Consider the following 14537-nt stretch of genomic DNA (forward strand, 5'->3'; position numbering starts at 1 on the left):
AGAATCTTTGACAAGTAACAAACAATATGTACCACACTGTGAGCAAGCCCAGACAGGCAGGAACACAATGCAGGGGGAAATTAGTTCAGACACTGCATGTGTCAATGTATCATTCTCCATTCAAGAAGAAAAGCATAAGATACAACTAAGGCTAGGTTCACATGTCCATTAATTATCATTTAAGATCCAACAGCAATCCGTAGACAAAAAAGTTGTGCAGAAATAACATATTTCAACTACATCCAATTTTAATCATAGGGACAACAGATCCGTTAATTAGCCATAGATTTTTCTCCCATTTGAAGAGGATCTGTTTTTTGCTCACTGGAGGTGGAGAAATAAACATGTAACATATATTGTAGTACTGAACATGTAAACTTTCACATAATCATCTATTTGAAATTGATCCAGTAAGTAAAAAACTGATCCATTTTCCATAGACTTCAATGTTAAAAAAACAGATTCAACTGAAATCAGTTATTTTCAAGCGGACAAACGGATTGCTGCTGGATCCGTTCTAAGGCCACAGCCCTACTATCAGTATTTGGTCAGTGTTAGGAGGGCGGTTGCAAACAACTTTAATAAATGGAACGAAACCGACCCCGGGGTCCACAATGCAGCCTGGTGGACTTCTGCCGAACACTTTCCGGGTGGAAAGGAAAGCGACAAACTTAAATGTAAACCCTTCCGTGTTTCTGCACAGAGGAACGGGTATAGCGGTTCGCTCTATCCCCGTTAACTGCACGGGAGAAGAGCGTCCGGGATAGCACCTACTTGACTGATAACCCACTCCGTGTTAAAAGCACACGGAGCGGATTTCAGCGGTTCACACAATCTCCAAGAACCGCAGGGAGACGTGCGACCGAGGGAAAAGCAGTAGCCCTGTCTTCGATTCAGGCGCTACGCAGTAGGAGTTGGTGCTAAGATGCGTGTGTGACTCACGCCGACGGGTACGTGCCCTCTACCGGCGTGCTACCAGACAGAGGAGTATTTCTCCACGTGGCCCCCAGGAGTCTACAGGGAGCAGGACGTCTGCAGGCTGCTCGGGGTGTAAGGCGACCCCCTCTGACAGAGCCAGACTGCAAGGCGAAGCTACCTGCCTACTTTCACTAACCTGCCTTTATGGAGCTAACCTGCCTAGCGGAAACTACACGTGGGGCACAGTCGTCCACACAACAGCATCATGCTCAATGATCTGAGCGCGTCGCCATGTTTGTGGGCGGGCCTTTTAAAGACTAAGCCCTGCCCACCGACGTGCCATTGGTGACGTTACCCGTGGACCAATCAGGCGGTGCCAGGTCACCGGGTCAGGTGGGTGCCAACCCACCAATCATGATCTGCCAGGTCACGGACATGCTCAGTGCGGCAAATCCTGGACTTAGATTCCACAAGCCCTGTCTCCCTCTGCAACGCAGGCTTAACATTGCTAGGCACAACTACCTGGGAGATAAACAGTGCTCACAGACCAGATAGGCGTTGAGGCTGATGGTGATGCTGAGCAGCATCAGCCCTGGCTGGACCAAAATGGGAGACCACAGAAGGTCCTGGACCCATTTCAAATCCAGCACCAGACAAACGCCTAACACTATCCCCTCCACTTGATGCTCATTTTCCTCCATGAGCCGGGGGGCAAGGATGTGGTCTAACGGGTCACAGAGAGGATTCACGAAACAGTGACCCCTCTGGTGTACAGGGTACCCTCCTTTAGAACGGGAAGCAGGATGGCAAGAAGTGACAACTGGTTCTCTAGGTGTGGGATCCTTCACGGATGACAGGGAGAAAGAACCCGCCGGTCTCTGGCGAAAAGATTTATCTCTCGCACAGACAGAACACGCGAGAACAAAGTCCTTGACGTCCTGGCGCCACCGGGGCCACCAATAGGACCGTAGAAGGGACTTAGTGGTACGTTTGACCCCCAGGTGAGCTCCGGTCTTAGGGGCATGAGCCCAGGAGAGCACCATACTCCGTAGATTAGGGGAAACAAACGTCCTCCCCGACAGAACCGGGTTGGGGGACACTGCAGCCACCCTCTCTTCCTGAGAGTTCTTTGCGACATAATCTGACAAGGCCCGGATCCTGGAAACAGACAAGGAATCTGTACCGGATGTCACAATGATAGGAGGATCAGAGACTACCCTCCGGGTGACTTTGACCAAACACTGAGATGTACAATTCTCACTCCAGGAAGAAATTCTCCCCGTATTCCAGTCAATGTGTGGAGTATGACAACGTAACCAGGGGAGCCCCAATAACACCTCGTCTAATCCACCGGGAATAATAAGAAATTAAATAACCTCCCGGAGGTCCTGGGGAAATGACATGGTGAGAGGAATTGACTGGTGGGTGATTTGTACATCCAGGAGTGAACCATTGACAATACTATTGTTCATTGGTCTTGAGAGTAACTCAATAGGGATGGCATGCCTCTGGGCAAACGTAGATGATAAAAAATTGCCATCAGCACCAGAATCCACCCACGCCTTGGCAGTGACTGCAGCTTTACCAAAGGACAAAGTCACATTATGTAATGATTTGGAAGAAGAAGTCCCGGAATTTAATACCCATCCTCCAACAGTGGTAAGACCTACTCGTTTTACTGACTGCTTGGAACCCTTATTTACGGGGTGCTCCGAGATATGTGCAGAACGGGAACGAGAGGAACTAGACTTAGACCGGGGTACATCAGTAGCCTTAGGCTCCGGGTCGAGTGTCTTGGGTTTGAAAATGGGTCTAAAGGCGGATGGTGCCAACAGATACTGAGGTCTGGCAACCTCCAGCTCTAACTTGTGTTCCGCATGACGCAAGTCAATACGGTCAGCGAGAGATATTAACTCCTTCAGAGAGGTTGGGATTTCTCTGGTAGGCACAACTACCTGGGAGATAAACAGTGCTCGCGGACCAGCTAGGTGTTGAGGCTGACAGTGATGCTGAGCAGCATCAGCCCTGGCTGGACTGAAATGGGAGACCACAGAAGGTCCTGGACCCATTTCAAATCCAGCACCAGACCGACGCCTAACAGGTCAGTATATTTTCTTAGTAGTGGGAGCCAAAACCAGGTGAGGAACAATCAGAGACAAGGTATAATAGAAGCAAGTCACCAATTCTGCATTTATCACCCACTCCTGGTTTTGGCTCCAACTCCTGAGAAAAAATACTGACCAAATACTGATAGTGGGGCTGTGGCCATGGGCGTACCCACCGTGGGGCGGGGCGGCAGTATTCTGTATGGAGCGTTATATGGGGGCCAGTATCCTTTATGGAGCGTTATATGGGGACCAGTATCCTGTATGGAGCATTTTATGGGGGCCAGTATACTGTGTGGAGCGATTCGCCGGTTTCGGACCTATTGTGGAATGTACAATAGATATGTCTCATGTAAAGTAAGAAGTGAAATCTTTGCATTGTACTATATATATATTTCTCTTTGGTATCTGTGACCATGGCTCGCCCCCCCCTAGTTTTGATCCTGGGTACGCCCATGGCTGTGGCCTAACTGATAATTACTGAACATGTGAACATAGCTTAAGGCCTTATTCATTATAGTCTATAGAGCTGATCACATGTTTGTTTTTTGTGGACCGAGTGTCTAAAAAAAACAGACACGTCCATTTTTGGTCCACATCATTGCCATCCCTGCTTTCTCTGTGTACTGTCAGTTTTTTTACTTTTTAATGAGTATGAGAACCTTGGGAAAAAAAATTATATGCAAGGAAAATGGATGAAACTATGATGGTAAAAACAGACACGCAGACCAAAACTTGATGAACATAAGATCTAACTTACTGATGAAAAAAACAGACATCAGAATGTGTCCCAACTAGAAATATGACAGTTATAGCTTTGTGGCTTGAGAACCAATTTTCAACCATGTGAACCATAAGACTCATTCTGTTTCACGTGCGTGACCTTTCGCGTTTTCATAGCTAGAACATGTACCATCATAGTCTATGGTGATGTTTACATGTCCAGTTTTTTTTGCAAACCAATTGTCTACAAAAAAAAAGAAAAAGTAATTAGGCATGTTGGATTTTAACAAACATATGCATGAGTTCAGTGGGCGGTCCTATTCAATGACTGACAGTCTCTCCTGTATGACTGTGCGTGTAGAGATAACTGTCAATCACTGAGTAGGACCGCCCACTGGGCTCGTAACTTGGTGCTGTAGCCGCGGGCGAGGTACTCGCCTCTTGCGATCCGGCACGTTACATGAAGATGGGGGTCCTGGCTGGGTGTGTGGACTTGTGCTGTGAGGGCGCTACGCCCGTGCAGGCCACATGTAACCGATGTTGCTGGTTTGCCAGGACCAGATGTTTGACAGTTCAAGGAGGGAGACCACCAATCAAAAATAAACTTTTTACTGAACAGGAACTTTGTAGGAAATATATACAAGAGATATCGGGCACACAGTCTTCTGAATATTTTCTTTACAACTCTAAGTATTTTCCACATAGTTTCCTTCCCTTTTCTCTATTGTTCTCCTTTCCTCTTTTCTCTTTCTACTTGTCCTCTGTCTCCACTGTTTCTCACTACTTCATCACAATCCAGCTTGACTCTACAGTTCTGTTTAGCAAGAGTGCTTTATTCACCTTGCGGTTCTGCATCTTCTTTCCCCTTAGGGTGCCAGTATGGCCTGTACTCATCTCCTCTGATACAGACGCTCTGTAACTCCCACTCGGGGCACTTTACTTGTCTCACGTACTCAGTCCTATTCAGGCCCGATACCTTCAAGACTTATAAACTCTGGTCCTTTCTGCTAGGCGTCGTCACCCAGGACCCATCTCTGGTAGATCACTCTTTCTCTTAGTCACTTCTGCTCCGGATTTTGCGATCTCTTTTCTTTGGTCTCCTCTCACTTTAGGGACCCCCTAGAATGCGGCACTGCCGACAATGGACCTTAGGTTCTTTTTCTATGCACTCCAGGCCCTAGCTGCCTTTCTACCAGGAAACTGTCTCTTGTCCCTCCCTTCAGCTTACCTCCTCCAACTATGGGCTAGTCCCAGCTATTAACTCTAACTAAACCTACTCACTACCTGTTGCTGGGCAGAACACAGCTCTATCACTATCAACACACATTACTAAACATACTACACATCACAGTTCACATTACATCACAAAACATTATACTTGTTCCTCAAGGGGGAACGTGAACAGTATGTCTATCTCCTTACAGATTCATAGACACCAGGGATTTCAATGAATACAATACAAGCTATATGGAATAAAATGTATCATACTGCTCATCTTCTTCTCTATACCTTGCTGACCACAGGTCTCTTTAAGCCTATAGAAATTGCTGCGGTCATTATGGAGATTGTCCAACAACTCTATCTTCCCACAACTCTACCTCTTATAAGATATAATAACTACTTTTCCATGGTATGAATATTAATCTTTAATCTGCCCATATCACTTACAAGACATACAGATGATGAATGATATCGTACAATGTGGTAGTCATCGCTATGAAGGATTATGGAGACTTTGCACAAGGCGACTCATTAATGTTTTAGTTATCAGCATATGCCAGCCGATAATTCAGTCCCATTATGTGGTACGGTATCAAATAGAGGAAAAAGGGTATCAGTGACACCTATTCAGGCACTTGTGCCAAGCCAGGGATGTGCTAACACCATGACACTTAGGCTATGTTCACACACGTTGTGTTTTTTCTGCAGCTAAATCTGCTGCAAATCGGCTGACAACTTTTGTCTGGCAGGAAAACCGCTGCGTCAAAAAATCAGGTTTTCCTGCATTTTTTGCAGCGTTTTTGCAGCGTTTCTTTCACTGTCCGTCTGTCTCTATTTAGGCATGTGCATAAATTTCTGTAAAAAAAAAAAGAACTCCATTCTATTTTGCCATCAAAAATGCTGCAAATTCACAGCAAAAAAAACGCAGGTGCGTTTTTTTCCTGCGTTTTTGGTGCGTATTTGCAACGTTTTTTTCACCACCCATTACTTCCTACGGGTGAAAAAACGCTGAAAAAACGCTGAAAGAAGTGACATGCTCTATTTTCCAAATAGGCAAGCAAGGCAGAAAATACGCTGCAAACAAAAAGCAACATGTGAACAGAGAATTCTGGTGTCTCATACACTTTGCTGGTACTGCAAGACGCAGCTGAAAATTTGAATAAAAATCTGCTGCAAAATACGCAGCAAAACACAACGTGTGTGAACATAGCCTAAGGGTCCTATAGGCACAGATGATACATGCCCCTTAATAGGAGATGCTGTTATATTTGCCCAAAATGATGAAATATGAAATAAAATGGGTTTGCGACGTATGACACAATGGCTGTCAGAAGGTGATTAGATGCCGTGTTCTTCTCCTTCGAGGTCTTGCTACGACTCTCGGTAGTGTTTGGAGGTTACTGAGGTAAATAAGTGCCTGCAGAATTTTCAATGAGGCGACAGCAGTAACAGGAAGGATGCCGGGTAATATGTTACTACCTGGTCCGAATACCGATGAGCACAGGGAAGGATTTGTGCACTTCTATTAGTGTCGGGTACATTTAACTAAGGCAACAGCAATGTTACTGCTTATATGCCACCACTGCTTTCCTTTCTCATAGGAGACAATGGCAAGAGACGCAACGCAGTTCGCTTCCTCTGCTGCTCCACTGCACTGCGATACCAGCTGTGTAAAATGCAAACTGGCGTCCTCTCATCAACCAGCCAGTACATATAGGAGGTTATCGCTCTCATATAGACAGCACATTAGTACCATAGTCACAACCTGCGCCCATTCCATTACTCGGTTGTAGTCAGTAATGCCTGCCCCTCAGGATACCACAGATGTAATGCAGACCTACTGCCGACAACCCCCACCACACTCTCCCCTCACAGACCCATCGTGTACACCTGCAGAGGTCATGTTTATAGACAGTACACATTCTGGAACCGTGTAGACCTCCCCCAATAATACAACCTTCACCTTCCCCCACCTATACAGCACAGCAAAAACCACCTCCATTCACACACTGTGCAGAAAAACATCTGCATATAGGAACAACCTGAATAAATAAGGGGTCAATTTCCCTCAAGACAAGATGCCGCATCAGTTAGTCCCCAGCGATCAATAAGATTTAGCATTTATCTGTGAATTGATCCTTGTGTTCAGTAAATCCTTTATAGGATCATCAGAAACCAAGTGAGCACAGTACAGTACCGAGCGGCAGCCTTGGACGTGCCGAAATCGTTTTTTTCTGACAACTAAACCACTAAAATCTATATTAAAGGTATATATGTATTACAGGGGCTAAGTTCCCTGTAAACCTGAATAAGCAGTAATAATACCAACTTAGGGGGTGACTGCCTCCCTTATAGATATTCTTCTACAGGTCTGCTTTTCCAGCATTTGACGGTTGCACTTGTATCTGATACCTTCTTTCACCTGGACCCTCTTTACGGACTTTGTATTTTTTATGGTATTGACCAGTTTTAAGCAATTTGTAAGAAAAAAAAAATTGCTTATGTCGCCATTTTCTGAGACCCGTAGAATTTTATTTTTTCGGGATCTGGGGCTGGGTGATGGATTATTTTTTGTGCCCTGAACTGATGTTTAAATTGATTCCATTTTGGGTTAGATTCGATGTTTTCATCGCCTCTTATTGCATTTTATTTCAGTGCTGCGGCGGCCAAAGAATGTAATTCTGGAGTTTTGATTTTTTTCTTGTTATGCTGTTTAGCAATCGGATTAATTGCTTTTATATTTTTATAGATCGGACATTTCTATCAAATATTTGTATTTTTTTTTGTTTGTTTTATTTTCAATGAGGCAAAAGGGTGGTGATTTGAACTTTTGTGGGGTTTTTTTTTTTTTCATATTTTTAAAAACTTTTTTTCACACTTTTTACTGACTTCAAGAGTCCTCTTAGGACACTTGAAACTGCGATCGTCCGATTGCCTGAACTATACATAGCAGTGCATCAGCCCTGCTATGTATAGCAAAAATAACCATCTCCTATGAATGCGGGCCAGGAGATTCAAAATGACAGGCACGGGGGTTTTCTGCAGTCCCCGGTTCTCATAACGACCCATCAGCGCCTTGCGATCACGTAACAGGGGCGCTGATGGGCGGGATTTGTGATGCACTTCCGAATGGCGTGTGTTAAATCCCACTGTCAGTGATTGACAGTGGGATTTAACAGGTTATCAGCCATGGGTTAAAAAAAAATAGATGTCGGCGGCAACCAAAGTGGCCAAAGAATGCTTTAGGAAAGACACAGCTGGCATTTTCCTGAAGCATCTTCTGCTTCAAAAACTCAGGTCTAAAAGGCGTTGTGTGCACATACACTTAAGAAACCCGTTGGTAAGAATGTATTTTCTATGGCCATGTAAAACTTGTCTTGTAGGATTCTAATACAACATAATAGACAATCGTCACCTAAATTAAAAAACTGCCTTTGGGTGTTGTCTGGATTGGAAAATAAAAATAGACAAATATTACTCACTTCCTTCACTCTCTATTACAAAGGGTCCTTGAAAGGAAACAGTTAAAAGAAAGTATTGGGTGGAGGTACCCGTGTAAGAGGTAAATACTTTGTTCATGGATTATATTTGGAATCAGTGATGTTAGTTCTTGGGACAATATGTGATATGCCGGCATTTATGATATCAAGAAAAATTAGTGGTCACTGAAAAAAAAAGTTGATTTGTTATATCTGCTGTCATAGAGTTTGGGATTTCCTGAGTATCTGATAAAAAAGTAAAGCAGCCATACAGCCAAGAATAGAATAATAATGTAAGAGGGAAAATAAAAATGTTTGCAAAGCTCATTTCCTTTGTTGAAGCCAAAAGTTCCTTGAAGGTGTTGTCCACAATTTCTTTTTCGTACCTAAATGAATGCAATCGAGACTAAGAATCAGGTTCTTCTGCTCTTGTTAGTCCTACCTTCCTCATAGAATGCACAGCTCTTCTGTCCATACAACGGCTGCTGGTCGAGGAACGTGTAACCAGACCTGTCCATCAGTCTCCTCTAAAAGCAAAGCAGTTTGCTCATGTGAGGTTTTCAACTGAACAAGACTGATGGACAAGTCTGGTCACACGTTCCTCCATCAGCAGCCATTGTATGGACAGATGAGCTGTGCAGTCTGTGAGGAAAGCTGCACTAACAAGAGTAGAAGAACCTGTCAAACCTGTATGATAGTAAGTGCCACAAAATCATGTCCACCACATATCTGATAAAGGAAAGATAATGTGGTCAACCTTGTTAACTCTTTCTGGAGTCTGCAATGGATAGTTTAATGCAGAGGCTATAGGAGGCAAGTGGTGTAAAACTTTTAATGAAACCCAAAGGCAAAAATTATTTTTAGCCCCAAATGAATGCATTTAAGTAAGAAAAAAATGTCCACAAAAGGTGGACAACCCTTTTAACTTAATTACCCAAATATTTCTTCGTTTTCTCTTTTATATCAATGTCTATGTCTCTTACCAGTGATATTTACTGTCATTGTTGATCCTAAGATGGATTCTTCTACATATGTTTGATGGATGTCCTTCTCTGTAGAGTCTTCCAAGATCTCACCCAGGATGACATCAGATATAACAAGTGGTGCATCTTCAGTGGCTATTACTTCACCAGAGTTAATTTCCTTAGTGGGCACTTCAGAAGACTCTATTTCAATGAGTTTATCTTTATACACCCAAGAATCGGTGACTTCTTGCTCACCTATGTCCCAGATATATGGCAGTAAAGGGTCTGCAGACACATCAGTCTGAGGTCCAATGCTACTTAAAGTTGTTGTATGTAAAGGCAGTCCATGTTCCTCTTCAAGAATAGGAGATAACACTTTTTCCAAGGAGTTATCAGCCTCATAAATGGGTTCTACTGGGGAATTAACAACTGTAGCAAAAACAGGTGTAAAGGGTAGCTGCGACAAGATCTCTGGCCATGGAGATGCTGATCCATAAGAGTCTGTCGCCAGAGGCACTGTTGGAGGTTCCACAATAGCCAGCCCTGTCACATGTTTGTCTGTTGGCTCATAACTGGCAGTGACGATCTGCTCATATTCATCTGTTTCATGTGTCTTGTCAAGTAACAACATATCAATCTGAAGTTGGTCTGATTCTAGAACTGGTACATCAGGGATTGAAACATACAATATATTTGTGTCCGTTTGGCTTTCATCAGAAAATTTATCGTCATTATTGTTGATCCATGGAGATGTCACTGAAGAAGGGTATTCTGTCACTAGGGCAAGATCATCTTGGTAGACAGTGTATGATACAATCAATTCTTCATCTGCCAGTGAGAAGTTTTCAGTGGGTGTTACCTCCTGGTGGCTTAGGTGTATGCATGCCAACAGGAAAATGTTTATGGGTGTCCAGTATGATAAACCCATGATGTGTCTTCTTGTAACAACATCTACCAGACAAACACAACGTCACCGTGGCTTTACTCTTCTTTGAAAGCAGAAACTGGAATGTAAAAAAGAAAAAAAAAACAATACAGTGAAACATTCAAGAAAACACAAGTTGTAATGTTGTAAGTCAAACTGGATGGGAAAGAATTTTCTGATTCCTAAAATATTTTGTTCAAAACAGCCACTAACTTTTGTTACATTTGGAAAACTGTCTGAAGTAATGATAAATGGGCAAATAGATGTACTCAATTTTCACAATGTGCTGGCTTGTCCACTACTTTACAATTTAAGTTTGGATATTAAGCAAAGGTGGCCTTACACTTCCAATACTTGTTGGCCAAATGTTCCTTTGGCCGACTGCTTTTCCTCTTGACCTCCCCTTACACATGACACTGGGTTCCTCCAACATATGAGGAAAATTACCCTTTGGTAAAGCTTAAAGCTGGATGCATGTCATTCAATAATCTCTTTAATGAAGCACAGAGGGAGGCGGAGTATCTCCTTTGATATCAAAGGATTGGACAAGTTGAAATTCAACATCCCCAATTCTTTTTTTTCTTGACTTCTGCCAAATGTCAGCTGAACAACTACTACACATTGGATGGTTATCCTCTCTCCATCTACCTAAACAGGCTATTAAACGACCAGCTATCAACTTGCAAGTAGTCTATCAGCAGTCGTTTAATGACCTACGCCATGTAGTATAAGTGTAAACTCCCCTTTATTGTGCATTTACACTTGTCATCTATTGTGAATGAGTGTTCCTTGGAAAGCTTGTTTCCAGAAAATCAGACTGTGAAAACAGTCTGCCAATCAGTTGACGAAAAAGCAGAACACTTGTTTGTTCGCTGAAATAATTTTTAAGCTAGATTAAAAATCATTGTTCTCGGCAGCACATCGCTCTATGTACACAGGACATGTGCTGCCAAGAACAATGACAGTCTATGCGCACAGAAAGATCTGTTATCTTTCTGTGGGCAAGGAAAGTGTAGTTGGCCTGTGTAAACAGGCTGTTCAATGACCATGGATTGGCAAACACCATCAGCTAGTGTAAACCAAGCTTTGTATAGGATTGTCAGTTTGTATAGGCCTTTGCATGTAAACAAGAAAGTTCTCATCCAGGTCTTGAAAATGTTTAGCAGTTGAAGCAAAGTATAGTAAAACATTCTTGAGTCCTCTGTAGTCAATACCACCTTTAACTAAAAGCACCATAGGAAAAAAAAACAATTTATGTAGGTTTCTTTATTAGGTTTAACACAATATCTGGAGATATATATTTATGCATGTTCTTTTTATGCAATTATTAAGAGGGTTATGCAACATTTTAAAATTGATGTTAGACTAAGGCATCAATATTAGATTAGTTAGGGAGGGCAACTATCAGAAACTCTTCCAATCATCTGTTTAAAGAGTCTGCAATGCTTTACATTTCCATTACATTGACTAGCAGGTTGAATGTTACTTGCCTGTATTGTATTTTTTACCATCTGTTCAAGATATTGCATTGTTTACTATTCATTTTAACGAAACACTGCAAATCTTGCACTGTCGTTAACAAATACGGCACAGGCAATTATGAACCAGCCTGCAAGCCGCTGTGTATATTGAACAGGCTCGGTGCTTCAAAAAGCTGACCGGAGTAGGTGAGTTAAACTCCCATCCAACTAATATTGATGGCTAATTCTACGTTTATTTTAAAGTGTAACTTAAGCTCGGAACATTTTTTTTTATATCTTATTTTATATCTTATCAGGGTCAGGCCCTGAGGTATGAGATCCCCACTGATCATTTAAAAGACTGTCCAGCTGAAGAGGCAAAGGGGCTCACCTCCTACCTGAGAGTGCACCATGAATGGAGTGTGAACCCATAGACCTTCTATGGAGTCCATACTCCACTCTGAGCGTACAGAGAAGCTGTGCGCTCCTGCCTCCTGAGCTGCGTACTTCTGAGCAGTCTTTTGAGTGGTGGGTGTGTCTGCGGGGAATTAAGCTTACAAAAGATAAAAAATGCTTGAAAGTTTAGTTACACTTTTATATATACACTTTCAACCAACGGTTGTGTGAATGAGGCATAAAGTTGTAAATGCATCTGTCCAAAAGCACTGGATTTGAAGGAAGGGATTGTATCCTTATCTTTACATTATCACATTAGTGAAGCAATGGACAGCAGGTGCTATCTACATGTACTCTGGGGATCAGAGGCGAATTCCAGCGTTATCTCACTGGAGACTCAATGACCAGGTCACCAGATTTCTGCAAGGATGCGTCTGAGCAAAATCTGCATTCCTCCTAAAGTTTACACATGTTCCATATGCAGTCTATACATATCCACATACACAATGTATATATTTTGTTGCATAGTATTTTGGAGTAGATTACACCCTGTGAATGGCCCCTTAATTTGTAGCTTATTTATAACCTACATGTGAACTTGTCAGGAATAAAAAGTTTTTACGGACAAAGTTAAACAATGTATTTATAGGCATTTTCCCTATAAAATGGCTTTTGATCTAGGAGAACCTATTGTCCCTAATGCTTTAATGTAAGGCTTCATTTTGTTTTTATAAGCTGCTTCCTGTTTTTAAAGGGACAGACCAATTTCTGTCAGCAATAAAACTGTTATTTTTGTTTTTTTTTATGATGGGATGGAAAATCATTTCTTTACTATTCTGCTCATGTTATTTACTTTATATAATTAACAAAGGGAACAGGTTATACAAGTAGATATACAGATACACAGTACAAATATCTCGTAAACCCAGGAAAGGTGTAATGATCATATATTCTGTCTCAAATCAAGGCAGTGTTATTGCATATGTCTTTTTTATTTATTGGTGTGCAGTCTTTTATATATCATTGCTATGGAGTGCTATGAAATCCTGTCGTTACAATATACAGTTATGGCCAAAGGTGTTGGCATCCTTGAAATTTTTACAGAAAATAAAGTATTTCTCCCAGAGAATTTTTGCAATTACACATATTTTGTTATACTCGTTTATTTCCTTTATGTGTAATGGAACAACATAAAAAAACAGAGAAAAAAAGGTAATTTGGACATAATTTCACACAAACCCCAAAAATGGCCCGGACAAAATTGTTGCCACCTTTCCAAAATTATGAGTAAACAACTTTGTTTCAAGCATGTGATGCTCGTTCAAACTCACCTGTGGCAAGTAACAGGTGTGGGCAATATGAACATTACACCTGAAAGCAGATAAAAAGGGGAGAAGTTGACTCAATCTTTGAATTGTGTGTCTGTGTGTGCCATACTAAGCATGGAGAACAGAAAGAGGAGAAGAGAACTGTTTGAGGAGAAGAGAACAAAAATTATTGAAGATATCAACAGCCTCAAGGTTACAAGTCCATCTTCAGAGATCTTGATGTTCCTTTGTCCACGGTGTGCAACATAATCAAGAAGTTTATAACCCAGGGCACATAGCTACTCTCCTTGGACGTGGACAGCAGAGAAAAATTGATGAAAAGTTACAATGCAGGATAGTCTGGATGGTGGATAAGCAGCCTCAATCCAGTTTAAAAAAAAAATTAAAACTATCCTGCAGGCTCAGGGTGCATCAGTGTCAGCACAAACTATCCATCGACATTTGAATGAAATGAAACTCTATGGCAGGAGACCCAGGAGAACCCCACTGCTGACACAGAGACATAAAAAAGTTAGACTGCAGTTTGCCAAAATATATATAAGTCAAAATCCTTTTGGGAAAGAGTCTTGTGGACAGATGAGACCAAGATAAAGCTTTTTGGTAAGGCACATCATTCTACTATTTGCCGAAAATGGAATGAGGCCTACAAAGAAAAGAACACAGTACCTGCAATCAAATATGGTGGAGGTTCAAAGATGTTTTGGGGTTATTTTGCTACCTCTGAATCTGGGTGCCTTGACTGTGTGCAAGGCATCATGAAATCTGAAGATTACCAAAGGATTTTGGGTTGCAATGTAGTGCCTAGTGTCAGAAATCTGCGTTTGCATCCTAGGTCATGGGTCTTCCAGCAGGACAATGACCCCAAACATACTTCAAGAAGCACCCAGGAATGGATGGAAACAAAGCGCTGGAGAGTTCTGAAGTGGCCAGCAGTGAGTTCGGACCTAAATCCCATTGAACACCTGTGGAGAGATCTTAAAATTGCTGTTGGGAGAAGGCACCCTTCAAATGAAAGAT

General features: G+C 42.2%; 1 protein-coding gene across 2 annotated transcripts in view; it reads right to left on the reverse strand.

The window, feature by feature from the left end:
- Positions 1 to 14537, reverse strand: part of PRRT4 (proline rich transmembrane protein 4) — a 55568-nt gene that overhangs the window by 31979 nt on the left and 9052 nt on the right. For both annotated transcript variants that reach the window (XM_073652555.1, XM_073652556.1), the window contains exon 2: positions 9430 to 10415. In XM_073652555.1, the coding sequence (XP_073508656.1) occupies positions 9430 to 10339 (910 nt within the window). In that variant the 5' untranslated portion in view covers positions 10340 to 10415. The remainder of the gene's footprint in view (positions 1 to 9429; positions 10416 to 14537) is intronic.

Source organism: Phyllobates terribilis, unplaced genomic scaffold, assembly GCF_046119375.1.
Source record: "Phyllobates terribilis strain yellow unplaced genomic scaffold, ASM4611937v1 Scaffold_11__3_contigs__length_659146591, whole genome shotgun sequence".
In the NCBI taxonomy this organism is placed as follows: domain Eukaryota; kingdom Metazoa; phylum Chordata; class Amphibia; order Anura; family Dendrobatidae; genus Phyllobates; species Phyllobates terribilis.